Source organism: Chanodichthys erythropterus, chromosome 5 (genome assembly GCF_024489055.1).
Source record: "Chanodichthys erythropterus isolate Z2021 chromosome 5, ASM2448905v1, whole genome shotgun sequence".
In the NCBI taxonomy this organism is placed as follows: Eukaryota; Metazoa; Chordata; class Actinopteri; order Cypriniformes; family Xenocyprididae; genus Chanodichthys; species Chanodichthys erythropterus.
Window position 1 is genome coordinate 26,505,627 of NC_090225.1, and position 17,744 is coordinate 26,523,370.

At 41.6% G+C, this 17,744-nt stretch overlaps 1 protein-coding gene across 2 annotated transcripts in view; it reads right to left on the minus strand.

Annotated features, from left to right (window-relative positions):
• The window catches only part of meis1b (Meis homeobox 1 b), a 66,284-nt gene that overhangs the window by 39,444 nt on the left and 9,096 nt on the right, over window positions 1–17,744 (minus strand). For both annotated transcript variants that reach the window (XM_067386738.1, XM_067386739.1), the window contains exon 7: window positions 12,956–13,067. In XM_067386738.1, the coding sequence (XP_067242839.1) occupies window positions 12,956–13,067 (112 nt within the window). The remainder of the gene's footprint in view (window positions 1–12,955; window positions 13,068–17,744) is intronic.

Here is a 17,744-nt window from a genome sequence, read left to right on the forward strand (position 1 = left end):
CAACTACTGCAGGGAGGGGGGACGCGCAGTCCGGTTCGCCACTGACAGAGAAGAAAATGTCATCTCATCTGGCCATGTGTGGTGGAGTCTATGCAGCAATTAGAGAGCAGGCCAGTGACTGGAGCAGGCCAGAGGCTTAGGAGGATGCCCCGCGGCTAACCAGGGAGAGAATTTTTTATGACCCCCTCATACGCGCACACACACATCCGTGCGTGAGATCAGCCTGTGACGCTCTAGATGCCTGGCTGCTGTTAAAATCAGGTTAGCTTCCCAACATGCCTTTGTCAGCCAGCTCTTCCGATTGGCTCATCTACTCCATCTCAATACCTGTCTCCTGCTCTCTCGATCTCTCTCTGTCTCTCTATCTCCACCACTCTCTCTAACTTACTAAAGGCGCTTTCTGACATTATCAGAAAGATGTAGGCTAATCTGTTATGATCCGATTACTCAAAAAGGGCACTACCTGTTCCTCTTGCCCTGTGCGTACACAACTCCAAAGTGTCAGCCATTTTTCTGCTGCTTTACAAATTAGCAGAGTGGCACTTCCGATCCATCAAGCACAATGTCAAGCGTTCATTTACATGCTACAAAAAAGATGACTTGACGTGACATTTTTGAGATGGAGATCTACCACCTCTACTGAAGAGACCAGTAAAGCCTCAATTATATCCAGTTCAGACTCGTATACGCACAGCTTCGGACAGCACGGATACGGACTACTTGTATTTATACTACTGAAAGCGTATGCTGGGGTCTGCTCAGTGGACGTGTTCCACACATGCACGGTAGATCGGCTCGAACAGTAAAACAACACGGATTATTGCACATCATTATTATTGCACATCTTTATATTGTTATAACGACGGATTGTAGAGGTGCGGGTAGCCTCTCTTCAAATTTGACGTCCATGTTGTTTTTACAGCACATGCGCACTTGGTGCTTTTGTAGCCTAGTGGCAAAAAATGGGAGGCACGCGGATGTCACCCTACGATTTTTACGTCACGCGGACCCTAGCAGACCCTCGTGCACTCGCATACTCGGAAAGTATATCACTAACTTTAGGCTGGTTAGGTGTTGGTTTGATTAGGTCTAGATGGTGGCTCGATCCAGCGAGCAGAACTTGCTGGTAAAGCTAGTTTAAAGCTGAAGTGTGTAATATCTGTAATTTTCTGACATGATAATAGCATTGGATCAAGCAATGGTGTGACTAAGGGATGCCATTCAACCAATGGTGTGACTTTGTGGGTGGGACTGAGCAATGAAGGAAAGGGGAATGTTATTTTTGCATTTCTGTTTGGTGCCATTAGTGGACATTTCACTATTAGCAAGGCCAATGGGGATAACAGCATCCAAAACACAACATATGCTGTTTTTCATCAGGGTTTAATTTTAATATTTTCAACATTTGGTTTAGTCAGGTTGTCATAGATCATGCTGTACAGCTTCTTGCCCAATTTTAAGAAGTGTTTTGACTAAATTTTATTGGCCATGGTCTGATGGATGGGGCCAAGCTGTGGAAACAGATTGGCTTTTGCTTTACACCACATTTGGTCCATGGATGATTTCTAGAGCACCTCTGGCCTCTCCCTGCGGAGGGAGTCAGGTGACCTGTGCTGCTCTCTCACTCTCCCTTAGCATTCAAACACGCTCTCATATGACTGTACTACGGCTTTCCTGGTCCTGCAAAACCTCAGCCTTAAGGGCCTGCCATCCGCCTTCTTTTCACTATGCACACATTCACACACGTTCACACACTCTTCGTTTCTAACACGGACACACACACACACACACACACAGTCGCAAATAAAGAGAGTGGGCGAATGGGAAGAGGGGAGGGTCGGGGAAGAAAAGATAAAGCCGGGTTCATTGTATTCAGGCCATTCACATGGTTAGAATGGACCAGGCAGCGGGGGTTCCCTTTGCATGGGTCACAAGCGCCTCCCACCTCAAAAATATTCTGAACATGCAGGAATTCCTGCGGTATGATTCCCAACAAGAGACACTCAGATTAGCAGGGAGCTTTCCGTGCACGCTTGCCCCACCATACATTTTCTGTTCCTAAAATACATACAAACATTAGTAGCGGTCTGCTGACTGCAATCACTTGCTCCTCCAGCAAAATGGCCTTAGCTCCTCCAGTTTCTGACTTGGAAGGATAAATATAAAGGAAAGTAGAGGGTTTAATGAGATGCGACATGGCGGCGATGTGGCAGATCTTTAGTTTGCCTCTTTGAGAATTGATCACTTGTGTCTTGTGATTTGCATGGCTGTGCATATGTGTGTATTTATGCTCAACTTGCTTGAAAAAATAGCACTGTAAATACTAATCTGCGGAGAGTCATAATTACAATCTGTAATTACCCAGGATTCATTTTAAATAATGACAGTAAATAATGACGGTTTTAAATAACTGCAGGCATCTTAAATAATGACACTATTTTCCCCCCCTTTTATTACACATGTATGATGACAGTGACAGATCTGTAATTCATAATTTGAGGGAAAAAAGAGTGTAATTACAAGTCTTTCAGCCGTACCTCGTGCGTCTCTGTCATCGCCTCGCAGCGGGGCTAACAGAGAGGGTAATGCATAATGTGGCTCATATTCAGTGTTATAATGCCTCTAATTAAACAGAGTCACCCGCTTGAGTCCTAGCTGAGAGCTCCTCATGCATATTCCCAGGTCTCTGGGATCAGGCCGCTGACATACCCACAGGTGATGGCAAAAATGTCATTGCAAATGTTACGGCTCTTTTTCGTCCATGTCTGTGTAGGGGTCACTTCCACTGAAGCCCCCGACACGTTGGAAAGCGTACCGAGGCCCAGGGGCACAAACACAGCATTAAACTGAGGTCTCTCTCACTCTCTCTCTCCCTTTCCCTTCCCTTCCCTCCTCCTCTTTTCATTCTTCCACCGGTCTGTGTGTCGAGGGGGGAAAACGGTCAAATGAAAGTGTAGGGCCCTGAGTTTACCCTTTCATGTCGAGCACTTTTACTGTGTAACTATTGATTTTTCTCCTTTGTAATTTTTTTTTAATCTGAAGATATAAGGCGGGCAGAAAAGGCAGGCTGGTGAGGTTCAAACGGGAACACTTTAAGAGTCCTCTGATTCCACCGAGGCAACACACACACACACACACACACTCACAAAGAGTATACATGCTCTATTCTCTCTCTCTCTCCCTCGCTCTCTCTCTCAGACAGCTTTTGACACCTTCTCCAGGGCCAGCTTTGTTCGATATCCAGGCAGACCGGATGGCTGAGAGGAAAGTGTTTTTTAAAAAAAGGAACATGGCTCGCAACAAAAGCTAAGAGCCTTTGCTGGTCGCAACAACAGCACTACTGCAGCAATCTGCCCGGAATTCAACTCATCTGAGCGCTTTTAAACCTCTCATCATCTACTCTAGGTGAACCTAAAACAATACACACACACACACAGCCAAATAAAGACATGACACCCATCCTCTGACTCAACTGAGCAGAGCTACTTTTCAATATCGGTAACAGACAGAGGCCTGGAGACAAACGGTTTTATATTGTTCCTTTGTGTTTTTTTGGTATATTTTGGTAATGAGCGAAACGGAACCAGAGCCGTGTGGTTAACTGCGGCGGTCTTCATTATTGGCTTCTGGCAGATAATTTTCCACATGGCAGCTATCTAAATGACACAGGCTGAGATAAGTGCTCTAATGCACAGGGATTTTCCCCAACTACAGCGTATCGCCATCCATTGGGCTGTAGTACAGTAGATAATGTGAGGGTATTTCACTTCTAATAATAGCCTGCTTGGTCTCCCCTGCGTTTGTTAAATGTAGTTAACATGGAGAGTGAATTGTATGGCAGAATTGCATACAATGATCCCTGCTTATAAAGAAAAGGCGGGCACTGTTATTACTGAAAAGACGGAGGGAAAATAATAAGTCATCTAAAGGATGAAATGTAACATAAATGATAAGCTGCTCTTCATTCAGATCCATTATGTCTACACATGCTGCAGTTTAACAAAGACCCCCGTTTCACCTAAAGAGTGTATAATAACTGGAGAAAGTTAACAGCTAGCACTTTCATTCATCTCAATTCCATCTGCTTGGATGGCTTGTCACAAGCAGACAACCTGCTTCCTGACACCTTTGCTCATAGGCACTCGTATACGATGATTTATTTTGGTAACACTTTATTTTAAGGTGACTTAAGTTAGACTTAGCTTTTTTTTTTTTTTTTGGCTGTCATTTGGCAAGCATTTTGCTGGTGACTTACTGATTTATGTGTTATTTATGTGGAAACATTACAATTTTTTTACGTTTTTGAAAGAAGTCTCTTTCTTATGCACACCAAGGCTGCATTTATTTGATCAAAAATGCAGTAAAAGCAGTAATATTGCGAAATATTATTACAAATTAAAAGAACCATTTTTAAAAGAACATTCCTGTGATGCAAAGCTGAATTTTCAGCATCATTACTAAATCAGTCTTTGTCACAGTCAGTGTCACATGATCCTTTAAAAATAATTTGAATATGCTGATTTGCTGCTAAAGAAACATTTCTTATTTTCATTTTTATCAGTGTTGAAAACACTTAACATTTTTGTGGAAATGGTGATAGTTTTTTCAAGATTATTTGATGAAAAGAAAGTTCAATGAACAGCATTTATTACATTTATTTATTACATTTATTAAAGCATTTACTTAATAGAAATATTTTGTAACTTTGTCTCTTTTGATCAATTTAATGCATCCTTGATGAATAAAAGTATTAATTTCTCTCTTTTTTTAATCTCATCACAAATATTCGAATGGTATCATTGATTTCACAAAAATGTTAAGCAGCCAAATCTGTTGCAAAATCTAATAATAATAAATGCAAATCAACATAGGAGGATCATGTGACACTTAAGACTGAAGTAATGATGCTGAAAATTCAGCTTTGTCTTCACAAGAATAAATTACATTTTTAAATGTATTAAAATAGAAAACAATTATTTTAAATTATAATAATATTTCACAATATTACTGTTTTACTGTATTTTTGATTAAACAAAATGTAGCCTTGGTGAGCATAAGTGTATTACAAAAATTGTAATGTTTCCAAACTTTTCACAGGTACTGTATCCAAAGCCCGTTTTGAATGGCGCTCAATGGAGACAGCCATGCTGATAGACAAACCTTGACTGTGAAAAATGCTTAAGAATAAAGGAAAAAATAGTAATTCAAGGATGAACTGTAACATCAGGGGGCATTTCTTTAATAGGCCGCCCTTCATTTAAAAGTGGCATATTCATTATACCTATACTTACTGCATTCTAACGAAGGCCTCAGTTTCACCCCTGTCAGACATGCTGAGGCCACAGGAAGTGGAGCAGAGGGAATGTGGGGGAATTGTAGTTCTATCAGCTTGGGGTGAACTAGGGAGATAAGGCTCAGGGCTGGAAGTGACGGAAACAGAGCTGGGCTGAACGTCTGCTTCCTGACAGCAACAGAGCAGGGGCGGCTGGACGTGGGCGATACCATTACAGCTCGGCTCTGCAGTCCTCTATTGAGACCACAAAACACACACACGCACTTGCACATATATTCACAAAGAGCAGGGACAGCTCTGAGGAATTTTTTGGACATTTTTTAGGTTATCAAGCTTGGAATCTTTCTGGTTCCTGCCATTCTTTGACTCATTCGGGCTCCCAGGGCATAGCTGGTGATCAGGTTACGGCACGCAAAAAAAAAAAAGTGCACGCATGCTCGCACACACATGCATTCACTCTCCCTCAAGCACACATTAAGCAAACACACCCTCTCTCCATATACATACACACCCTCTAAAAGCATACAACTTTTGTTTGTTTGTTATCTCTCTTTCACTCCTTAAATCTTAAAAAAAAAAAAAAAAAAAAAAAAACGCTTGAGGATGTCTTTATCTTTCCCCCTAAATCCCTTCAGCAGGTATCCATGTCAAAAGACCAGGGCTGGGCTCTGGGAGAGGATTGTTTAGTAAGGGTCAGTCCTGGGTCAAGCTTTCGGCCCGTTGTTAACACAGCCCTCCCCCTGGTGCTTTTTGCACCGGCCTCCATCTGCACACACCTTCGTCGACCGCCACTCCAAAACTCCAGCACCCCAGCAAATAATCCCTCTCTGTGAGAAGTCTCTGGTGACAAATACAAAGGTCAAATAGCTTTAGCACACAGTGCAAGGGAAGCCAAATTCCCCAAATATGGAGCTTTGGTGGTGTTTGCTCGCATGAAATTGGCTTTCTGGGGTGTCTCCAAAAAGGCCTGGTAAATTCCTTCGCTCTTTGTTGGGCTTCATGCATTAAAGGTCTTTGCAACTGAAGTTCTGACATGTCCAAATTTTATTATTTGGTGTCAAGTGGTGGAAAATTCATTGTTATTTATCAGGGTAAATTAACATGTCAGGGAAAACAGCAATGGACATGCTTCCAGACTCTGGAAAATGTCGATAAATGTGAGGAGAAAGACATATGGAAGAAAAAAACTGACAATCAGAGAGTACAGTTTGGTTTATCAGAGAGTACATTTTGACCTGCTCCCAAGCATCTCCGCATCATATCTCTTCTGGACGGCTCACATGTCTTTGTAACAGTCCCAGGACCTCACACGCACTGTCCCAGTCACTATCGGCAGGAAAATATTCCTCATGCAGTATTATCGGTAGGGCAGCATATGGCAAACTAGCAGCAGGCTACTCATCCTCATCCTCTTTGGAGGCTAAAATTAGCACAATACTGTTTGTGGCTTTAAGCTGGACTCAAACCCACTGTGATACCGCTAATAAAAAGACTGGCCTCCTGCTTAGAGAAAGAATGTACATCCCTACAGATCACAGGAGGATTATCCTGCTGGGATAATGTTTTTTCCTGCAATGGCTGCAGAAAGATTTATATTTTTAATCTAATTTTATTCGGAAACAATCTATCAGGCGCTCATCATGGTTGACTAAAATAGTTCCTACAGGTCAGTGGGGATATTGTAAAAGAGAATCGTCAACAAGAGATGTCTTTTTGGCAGAGGATAACCCAAAAAGAGATTGCTAATCTCTTTTCAAAGGCCTAAATAAACTAAGGCGAGTGCATGTGACAAAACCACACAAGAGCACCTGATTAATGAACAAAGAGTTAAAGCCTGTTTGTTTACTGTCACTCACTGTTCCTCAAACTCTCTTCCCAACATCCCCCTTTCTCCCTCCCTTCCTTTCCCTTCCTTTTTGCCTCCCCTCTCTGGCCTTCCTGCCCTCTTTATCAGGCGAGCCAAACGGTGATAGCATATCTCATTGGGTGATATCAGCTCTTTCCTAAAAACTTATGGCGTATCTGATAGACGCCGGTGGGTTCGCACTGCTCCTCCCGGGCCATGCTGAGTAATGTTCACTCAGGTCTTCTAAAGCAGACCTAATGCATTGTGACACATCAGTGATGAGCTGCTCTGATTTGTCAAATTCACATGAACCTCTACAGAACAGATCAGATGACGGGGCATGGCGTGGGGATTTTTCAAAAGGAGCCATGGGGTTTCCCAGCCATTAGGAGCAGATCGGGAAAAGCAACAGAAATTGTGAAAAAAAAAAAAAAAAAAAAAAAACATGACCCCTTTCAGCAGTGACCCTGCCTCTGACGAATCAACTATGAATGAAGTGGAAAGCTGGAGTATTTATCCAAAAAAAGCACTTTCCCACTAACTACTTTAATAATAATTTATCAGTATTCTATGTATTCATTAGATGACCAATAATTCTAAGGTTGATCCAATCTTATACAGTAACGTTGCTAACCAGAACATCAGAAAAGAGATGAAAGAATTTAAAGTTCTGAGAATGTACAAGCAGATGAGCGATGATGACAGTGAGTGGCTGTGAAGGGAATATTCAGCAAACACCAAAAATCTGGTTTTGGCAAGTAAAGGAGGATTGGTTTAGAAGGACTTCCTGTACACATGGAGACAGATGCAAAGTGTCTACATCATTAACACACCACAATTATAGCATTTGATCTAAATTTACGCCTGCTTCCCACTTAAACTGAACATCACATAGCAAATGACTCCAACCCGAAACTCCTTCTGCCTGGGGCAAAACATCCTCAAAGTGTGGAATTTCTGCACTACCAGTGGTACCAAAGAGAATTGCAAAAATAATGATGGCTTTCAAACATGTTTAAAACACTCTTCCATTTCTCGAATAAACAAGTAGTCCCACCCCACACCATTGGTTGAGAAAATGTTGGGTTGATTAATTTCAGTTCTGTTTGGTACCACTAGAGGCACAACAATTACAAAAAAAACCTTTACAAAAAGTCTTTACAACAAAAAAATAGATGCAACATTATCACATTAAACCAAGCTCAGAGAAAGAGTAGATAGAGGAAGAAAAAGATTTCAGTAGCACTATAGCCATCCATCTCCCAAGAGTTCACATGGTCAGGGGTGGGGGGATAAGAGAAGTACTTCAGCAGTAGTTAAATCCCAGAGCAAACAGAAGAGCAAACACAACAGTGACACTTTATCATACCAGCTTTATGAGTATTATCTGCCCAGAGACAAGGTGCTCAATCAGGCTATGAAAGCTAGTTAAAGGCAATGATTAGGAAAGCAGAAGAAACAACTGATATATGGGGAAAGGAGGGGGGAAAGGTTGTTTGCTTGTACCTTTTCACTTTTCACTCTCCTTTTTCCCACATGACACAGGACATCAGCCTAATCCCAAAGGCAAACTGTCCCTTGGTGTGGGAACCAGTGGCGTTTCCCCTATTTTTTCACCATGGGACCGCTATGCTTACTTACAGTCTTATCAGGAGTGGGGCCATAAAGCCATTGGTGCTGATTGTTTTCAGAGAAACAAGTGTTAGATTGTTGGTTGTGCCATCACTACTGAGATTCAGTGGGATCATAAACACGCCAGTGGTTCAGATTCCCCTAGGTTCCCCACACTGTCCTTCCCCTAGGTAACCTAACACAATTTGCAAGTGACTCCTGAGGACACGGCTCCATATATGCCCCTCTATGACTTTGACATAATGGCAAAATTCAGCCATTTGTTGGCACAATGTGAAATTCATGAGCACATCATGCAAAGGGGCTTGTAAAAGAGAACATGATGCGTTGTGTGAAATAAAAACTGTTCTTTCATTTCGTACTTCCTGTCAGTGCATTCCCAAACACTCACCTGCACTTACTGGAATTGGTACCTTGCTCTGTTTCCTGTGATCCCTTGCTTTCTCTATGCCTTTCCATCTCTTCCTTTCTTCCCTGCTCCTTCTGTGGGTGTGTATGATGTGATGTGTGATGTGAATGAGAGAGAAAAACAGCAGGGGCTGCTCGGGCCGCCCGGTGCCGGTCTTAGATCCCTGCACTATAAAAACCGCACACCTTTTATCAGCCATTATGCCTCTGATTTAACCAGATTACCCCACCAACGTGCTGCCACTGATACAGGGGGAGAGCATAGAGCATTCAGCCTCCCCCTCCTGCGTGCAGCACTTTTGCATGCACAGAGGAGAATCTAGTGAGGCTGGAACAACCGCTGACTGACTACACCTGCTTGACAACATACAGCTCTTATTGCTCTTTGAAGCACAGCATTCGCACACACCAGGCACGATTAAAGCAAAAAAACAAAGTCATAGAGCAAGGGCATCCAGACAGTGAGCGAATGGCGAAGCGTCCTCCTAACAGCTCAAAGTGACTGAGCTAAACAAAGCCAGGACCCTGCTGTAAAATCAAAAAGGAAAGTGATCAGCATTGTAGTGCACTCAGCAATTGAGGAGCGCACTGAAAATAGCACATGAGAAATGCAAAGGCATGCAGGCAGCACTCAGAGACAGAAAGAAAGAGCGAGAGAGAAAGGGGCAGGGTTCTTCCAGTCTGCTGGACAATCGTTGCAATTAACGGGTGACTTTGACAAACACGTGAGGCGGGGGCTCGGTGGGCGGATCCAGCCTCAGAGGTTCGCTGGCATCCTGTCAGAGGCCGTGTCTGCTGGTCAGTCTCAGATGTCAGCCAATCGCAGAGCAGTGATGGTGGCCAGGAGCCAATGAGATCTCACTCTCAGACTGACCTTCACATAGGCCGGTAGCAAACTGACCATTAAGTCAATGATGACAACAGCACTCACCACAATCAATCCAACAAAATAATGATTAGTTTGATGCATGAAGTTTAGCTGCAGCTTTTCTCGACACAAGTAATAGCATCAAACGAGCCCTTGAAACATTCACAGTACTGTTCATTGACCTGTATATATTGTTCAAGCACATTCCAAATTTTTCACACATCTTAGGCCGTTTCAGTGGGTTTTTACAGTACATTGAGCTGTTTACACCACAGCTGAATGGTCGCATTCGTCAATAGTCATTCCAGTAGAGTTTGGTCGAAGTAAATGAACTTCTTAACTCGCTTTGAGTAAGCTCTGACTGGCTCCCACAGTCTTACCGCAGTACTGTTTTGGAGTCCATGGCTCTGCATGTAAATTTATGCAGACAATAACAAGAGCCTCACAGGAACTATTTGACTTGGCACACATGGGGCCTTTCGCAAATGGGTCCTGGTAATTGCTGATACATATCTGACTCCTGTAGTCATCACCTTGTTCCCAGACCCTTTGATGAGGCAGAGAAACCCAAAGCCTTTCAAAACACTCAGCATGATCTCTGCGTATGTGAGAGCATGTCATTTTCCACGCGCCCTGCCCTTTTTTGGTAGGGGTTCATATCGCCTTCGTTCTCGCTGCAGCCCAAGGGTGTCTCTTTTAATCTGGGTGGGCGCTGGTCTTGCCAAGCGTCCAGAGCGAGCAATACTCAACAGTCCATAATAATGATTTGTTTTCTTTTTAGCCACTGAGGGTTGATGCTCAGAAAAGATGGCTTCAAGATACAATTCCAGAAGATGTCCCCCGAGAGGGCAGCTGTTAAACAAAGGCGGGTGCATACGAGCACGCTACGCTAATAAACGGGGTCTAATTAGAGATGGGCAGGACTGAGTCTCTGCTGGACTCCGCTAAGAAAGTTTCTGTGAGTGCAGTGAGGGAGGAGCGGGCTTTATTCTCCCGCCTTAGAGGGGGACACTTACACTTTGAAGGGCACGGAATCATGAACAAGGAAAATGCTGTCCTCAGTCATACTAAGATGCTATTTAGGTGCGGTATGGAAAACATGGTGTGGATGGCAACCACTAGAACCATCAGCTATGGTGCCAATCTCTACGTTGATGGGTTACAGATGTACTATGTTATGCATGTGGGTACAGTTTGAAGGTTTGTTATGATGCTGTTATTGCATAGAAGCCATTCCCATTTCATACCCTCCAGTTTTAATTTCAAAGATGCAGGAAAAACGCAGTAGCAACATAATTCTTTTTTTCAGTGGTTTTATAGATATTTATAAGGTAGATAGCTTGTTAAATCTAATTATAACTGTAAGCACATGGAAAGGAACAGTCTCCGAAAAAAAAGTCTGAGAGTGAGCAAGGGGACCAGTTGGGGACATATTGGCATGGGTTTCTTGGCTAACAGCAGAATAATGGTCTTATTGGGATTATGAAGTCACTCCTTACAGAACATGCTAATGCGGTTAGCAGCACTGCTTTACACAATCAGCAATTAACCCACATTAACATAATACTTCCACTAAACCTCCACTGGCGTGAATAAGACCGAAGGGGCTGAAGCGCTCGGGTCATTTGTTCACGCTGAACAAACTCAGCATACATCCAGGTTCATAGCTCAGCCTCACAGCGGCCCTTCCTGCTAGCGCACGACACAACAAACGCTCATCCAAAACACTGGGGTGAGGGAACATGAGGGGAGGAAGGAGGGGGGTGGACATTAAAAGCCTGGCGATAATTGGAAGTATGTGAAAAATGACGTGTCACTTTGGTCAATAAAGAGCAAAGGTCACCGTAAGCAGGAGCCCAAACTCGGCACAAAATGTGCTCATTAAGGCATCCAATCAGAGTGTGGCGAGCAACCGGCCATTAGTCATCAGCCATCTGACCGACTCGGCCAGGCCGGCCTCTCTCTTATTGCTCTCCCTCTCTGTGGAGGGGGAAAACCGGCGCTGGTATATAAATCGTTGCTCAGTCATCTGGAACATAATGTGGTCCTTTCTGCTCTCATCCTGCTTTGCCTGCTGGCTGTGCAGCCCTCAAACTGCTGCCTTGACATCCCTTTCAATAATAAATGAAGTTGCTTTTTGCCTACAGTTTGCTTGAAACCCTCCTCCACTCCTCCATTCGCCACCTCCTACGCCAGTTCTCACTGGCTGAACCCCACAACTAGCCAATCGCCATGGCGAACATCTGATGACTCTGTTTACGGTTTGAATTTTACTGACATGACGAAGTGAGTGAAGCTGGCTTTCATTCCTTTGAGAGGGAAATCCTACCAAGAAGATATCCAAGAGAAAATATCTTTTCCCTTTGAAAATTCAAAAACCTTGGACTGGAGTATAACAGAACATATAAAGCTCCATCAATGTAAAATCTCTTTTGTTAGACTGTCATCACCAGCGACTTTCTTCAGACACCCTATCCAGATGGGCCCAGAGGAAGGTTCATTAATGCAGCCTTATCACAACCAGCTGATGGACCTACGCCACATCACCGGCCTAAACATCTGCTTTAACTCTCTCCATACACAAGCTTGGCTTCAAATAGACACATCTGCATCGTCGGACAGTGACACTTTCACAGAAACATACTTTTACACTGCACTCTGGAATACTTGACTCCGATTGGTCAATCACGTTCATGCTGCGATCAAATATTGTGCAAACTATACAGCTGATCGTTATCCCATATTTTCTCCCTAACTATGCTAGCTTTTCTCGATTCACTCTGTGGACTCTCTTTGTAAATCAATATTCCATGTCCTTTGATTTACTTAATTGGTAAGTAGCTGTTCAACAACAAGTTTTTTTTACGATAATGATGCATATGCATCAAAGGATGTCTCAGAACCTTACCTTGTTCGCTGCTGTTGTCACCGCTGTGTGATGTGTGTCCTCCGCTGGATGGTCCCGGTGTGCCCCCGGAGCGTGTAGAAGCTGTATCATCATGGTCTCTGTTCCATGAGGTCTGTGCGGAAAGGGAGAGAGAGACAGACAGAGAGTAAAGCTCACAATCAGGCATCAGATCACAGGGAAACATGAACACGCTACAGTCCCATGTTACAAAGACAGCTGGTTTTATCAGATGTTCCTCATTTTGTTGTTTTTCATCCTCTTACCAGTCCCTACAACCTTCAATCAGCAAAGCTCACTTATGGACTTACGGACCAAGCATTTTAATGACACCACACAGTTGCTGGCTTCCTTAGACTTTCACAAAACAAACAGAATGTAGCAAAACAGAAGGCAAGTACTGTAAAAAGAAACAGAGCTATTTTAATTAACACATACTAAATTGTAAGTAAAATAAAAATGTTGCATTACCCGAGACAGGATATCCATTATCCAGAAAAACAAAAAAATAAAAACAATGAAAGAAGAATTAGCAATAGCAGCTAAGATGTGTATGCCTGTCCATACACATGCACTGGCCAACTTGAGATCTCTGAATACAACAAGAGCCAGTCAGTCATCTCTCTTATATCCCAGAGCGAGGGAGGGTATATGTGTGTGTGTGCGTGTGTGCCTGTTCGCTTGTCGCTGGCCTAGCGAATCAAAATGAAATCAAATAAGAGCCATTCTCCTTGAAGTTGGGAAGAGGAGGAGGAAAAAAAGAGAGCGAAATCCTATTGACAATTAAGCTTAGGTGTATAATAGAGAGAAAGTGTCAGCTGTTGGGCGGATGGTATGTGGCAAATGGAGCAGACATGGGGATAAAGAGAAGTGGACGGAACAATGGCGAGCCGGGGCCTGCACACACTCAGCCCCATGCAGGGCCTACTTGTACTATAGAACAAAACAGATGTTGCCTCTTATCACTGGGTGCCTCCACAAAAGTAACATTAGTGTGGGAGGAAAATATGAGATGAAGGCCGCAGCATCTTTTCTGATTTAGAAAGACGAGGATCAGAGATGACAATGCTCAGTAGCAGGCCCAGGAAATCTTTTTTTGCATTTTAAATGCAGATTTTGAGGTGAATATTCGCAGTTCTCAGGATTTAAACATGCTAAACTTAGTTAAGAGGAGTGTATTCTTGCAGATAGCTGAAAGTATCATCAAAATAGACAAAATATTGAATAAGCGCTATGAGTAGAACTTCAGGAATGGCTTTACAACTTTCCATTTCTGTGGAAAACTGTGAAGAGTTTTGCACCCACAGATTACTACATGTATGCACAAACATAGTTGTGAAAATGTATTCATGTGTGAATGTGGTCAAATGTTTAATTATTCATAACAATGTCTACATGTAAACATAAACATATATGTATAAAGGACAAGCAGTTTGGAAAATGGATGGATGTATGGATAAATGCATAGAGAAAAAATATAAAAGAGAAAGTTTTAGCTCTTTTGATTTTATGACACTCCTGAAGTAACTAAACATATAAATATTGATCTCTTTTATTTACTGTACTCTTGGAATAAAAACCATACAAAATATTTCTTGGTAAATAATAAATATCTTAAAAATAAATAAAAAGAATTATGGAACAAAGCAAACTACATTTGATATATTTAGCACAAGTGTCCTAAAAACTATATATATATATATATATATATATATATATATATATTATATTTAGCACAAGTGTCCTAAAAACTATATATATATATATATATATATATATATATATATATATATATATATATATATATATATATAGTGTGAAATATATTTACAATGTAAATTAAGCGTTTTCAATTTGAATATACTTTAAAATGCAATTTATTTCTGTGTTGTCAAAGCTGAATTTTCAGCATCATTACTCCAGTCTTCAGTGTCACATGATCCTTCAGAAATCATTCTAATATGATTATTTGCTGCTCAAGCAACATTTATTTTTATTATCAATGTTGAAAAACAGTTGTGTAAAAAAAATATAAATTTATTTGATGAATAGAAAGTTCAAAAGAACAGCATTTATCTGAAATATAAGAGCAGAAGAGACCATATAAATATATATAAATGTCCAGAAACAGTCACACACACACACACACACAAAAAAAGGTGTATTCTGCAGCATACCGAAAGTATGCTGTAAGAGGTAATCTAGAACACATGCCCAGGGAGCAAACAGTTAAAACTGAAATTGCCAGTTTCTACAACTCTTTGTAAAAGAAAGAGAGAGAGAGGGAGAAAAAAAAAATGGAGGGAACTTGTTTATTCAGAGCTTTGTGGAAAAGAATGGTACAGCACCCTGGAGACTGAGAACCCTAGAGTCTCCACACGTAAAAGGATGTTTTTTACGCACAACAAATCCCACTTGAAAATATAATTAGAACGGAGAAAATAGCAAACTATTGCATTAACTGTAATTGAACAAAAGAGCAGCGGGGCTTGTGGGAGGCTGACGCTCGGCCCCATGGGAATGGGGGAGGGTCTCGGCCGAGGGTGAGTGACATCTCCAGGGTGTACTCGAGTCTATTTATAACTGCCCCAACAATCTCGTCCACCACAGATCTAACAGCTAATTAATAAAAAAAATAAATAATAAAACACCCAAAACACAGCAGTCCACCATCGAGCAGACACCCGGAGGAAACCGCACAGGCGCATAAGCGAAGGAGTAAATATGTGGGCCAAAATGAACAGCGGGTGGAGGCGGTGTGGATGCAGATGGTTACAGGAGAGATGAGTGCCGTGGCGGAGAGAATGCTGTCCTGCTGCACACAACAACACACTTGATATATTCACTGTCCCTCTAATGAGCTAGCTAGAATTTATTCAGTGCTTTTTTTTTTTTTTTTTTTTTTTTTTTGGTGGGGGGCTTCTTCCCCTCCCCCTCCACGTTTTCTCTTCCCTTGCTCTTTTTTCTCTCTCTCTTTCCTTCCTTATGTCCTTCTCTCTCTCCAGTGCAGGATGTAGATTAATTCAATGCTTAATTGTTTAGTAAATTCAATTTTCCACATTCTATTCTGCATAGCTTTAGCTAAAGTTCTTAAATCTGCAGTGCGTAGCCCAGGGAGCAGCATTTGTCATCTGTGCCTTTGCTTTTTTTTTTTTTTCTTTTTTTTTTTCATTACCATTTTCTTCCTCCACCACTTAATTCGCCATGAAAAGATTTTCCTTGCTGGAAATTCTGATTCTGCTATGATCGGTGAGGCATTCCAATTCATTGCATTTTCATTGTGTTGGGTCTTAGATGGAAGCTCTCTTTCTCTGCACATTATACACGCACTCATGCAAAGAATATTGGGCTTCCAATTCATTTATAATAATAAAGAAAAATGTTTCAGGTTACTGTAGACTTCACAGGGGAAAGAAAACTCATAAACAGTATATGTTTACAATTTCATGCCACAGTGACTGCTCTCTCACTCTCTCTATTTTTTTTAACACACACTCACCAGTGTCACATTGTACTATTTTTGGTTCTGGCTTCATCTAGATAGCACAACAAAACGGACTGAGAGAGAGAGAGAGAGAGAGAGAGAGAGAGAGAGAGAGAGAGAGAGAGAGAGAGAGAGAGAGAAAGAAAGAGAGAGAGAGTTTTATATGCCTCATCAAACCAGATTAGCAAGGACACTTGAACAAGCTCACTAAAATACTCAAGCTCTGCTGGGAAATACTTGGGAAGCACAAGATTCACACATGAACTTTGCCCAATGGATTGCAACCAAAAACTAAATCTGTTCAGGACACTTGTTTATTTGTTTACCCCGGCTTGTTGATAAGGCTGAGATCCTCGATGTTGATAGCTGACCACGTGGCTCTTGGTTCAGCTCTGCTGAAAGACATTAGGGTTTCTTAAATGAATGGATGTGGTAATGGCATGCATAGAAACAAAAAAGGGAGGGCGAATGCTAGAAGAGTCCAATACCCCAAACACCTCCTTTAACAAATCTTACAAAGCAAAATCCAGCAATATTGGGGAGGAGGGAGTTTTGCTCTACAGAGAAAGCGAAATCTCTTAAAATGGCCTGTGGGTGAGATCTCGTTTAGAAACCAGTGCAGTCACTGGGATAATCACACATCTCCTTTAATTACAAAAGCTTTCACCTCACCGGCTAAACGACTTTAGAGTGGAATCCTCATTTCTTAAAAGTTGAAAAAAAAACAAAAAAAAAAAAAACTATGGAATAACTGCAAAGTCTATATAAAAACTCTAAATAATATAATTTAGGCAAAGTTATACTTAGCATGAAGCAACATTTTATGTTTATTAATAGTATATAACTATGAATAGGGCTCATTTTTAAAAAATAAATCTCATAAAGTTAACTCAATACATAATGCCTGTTTTCAATTTAACTAATCAGGGTAATCACATATATGAGATCTTCCCATGCCACTTTTTCAAAGGCTAAAATAGTCACTTTTGCTCTTTATAACACTTGTTGAATCGTTGACAGCAGCCCACATTTGTTCAGATAAAGAACGATCTCACCTTCTCATTACTTTGACAAAAGCTATGATTATAGCACATTTTAACATTGCCCACAACTATTGTGCTATCAAAACACGAAAATAGTCTGCACTCTTTAAAAAAAAAAAAAGACAATAAATAAAAACAGATTTTGTGCACCGAGTTCTTATCCAAAAGTGCAAAAAGATTGCTTGAGCACAAGTGAAGCATTCGACAGTGAGGATATAACAACAACCAAAAGAATCTCTCATGACAGAGGAAACAGTGACATTAT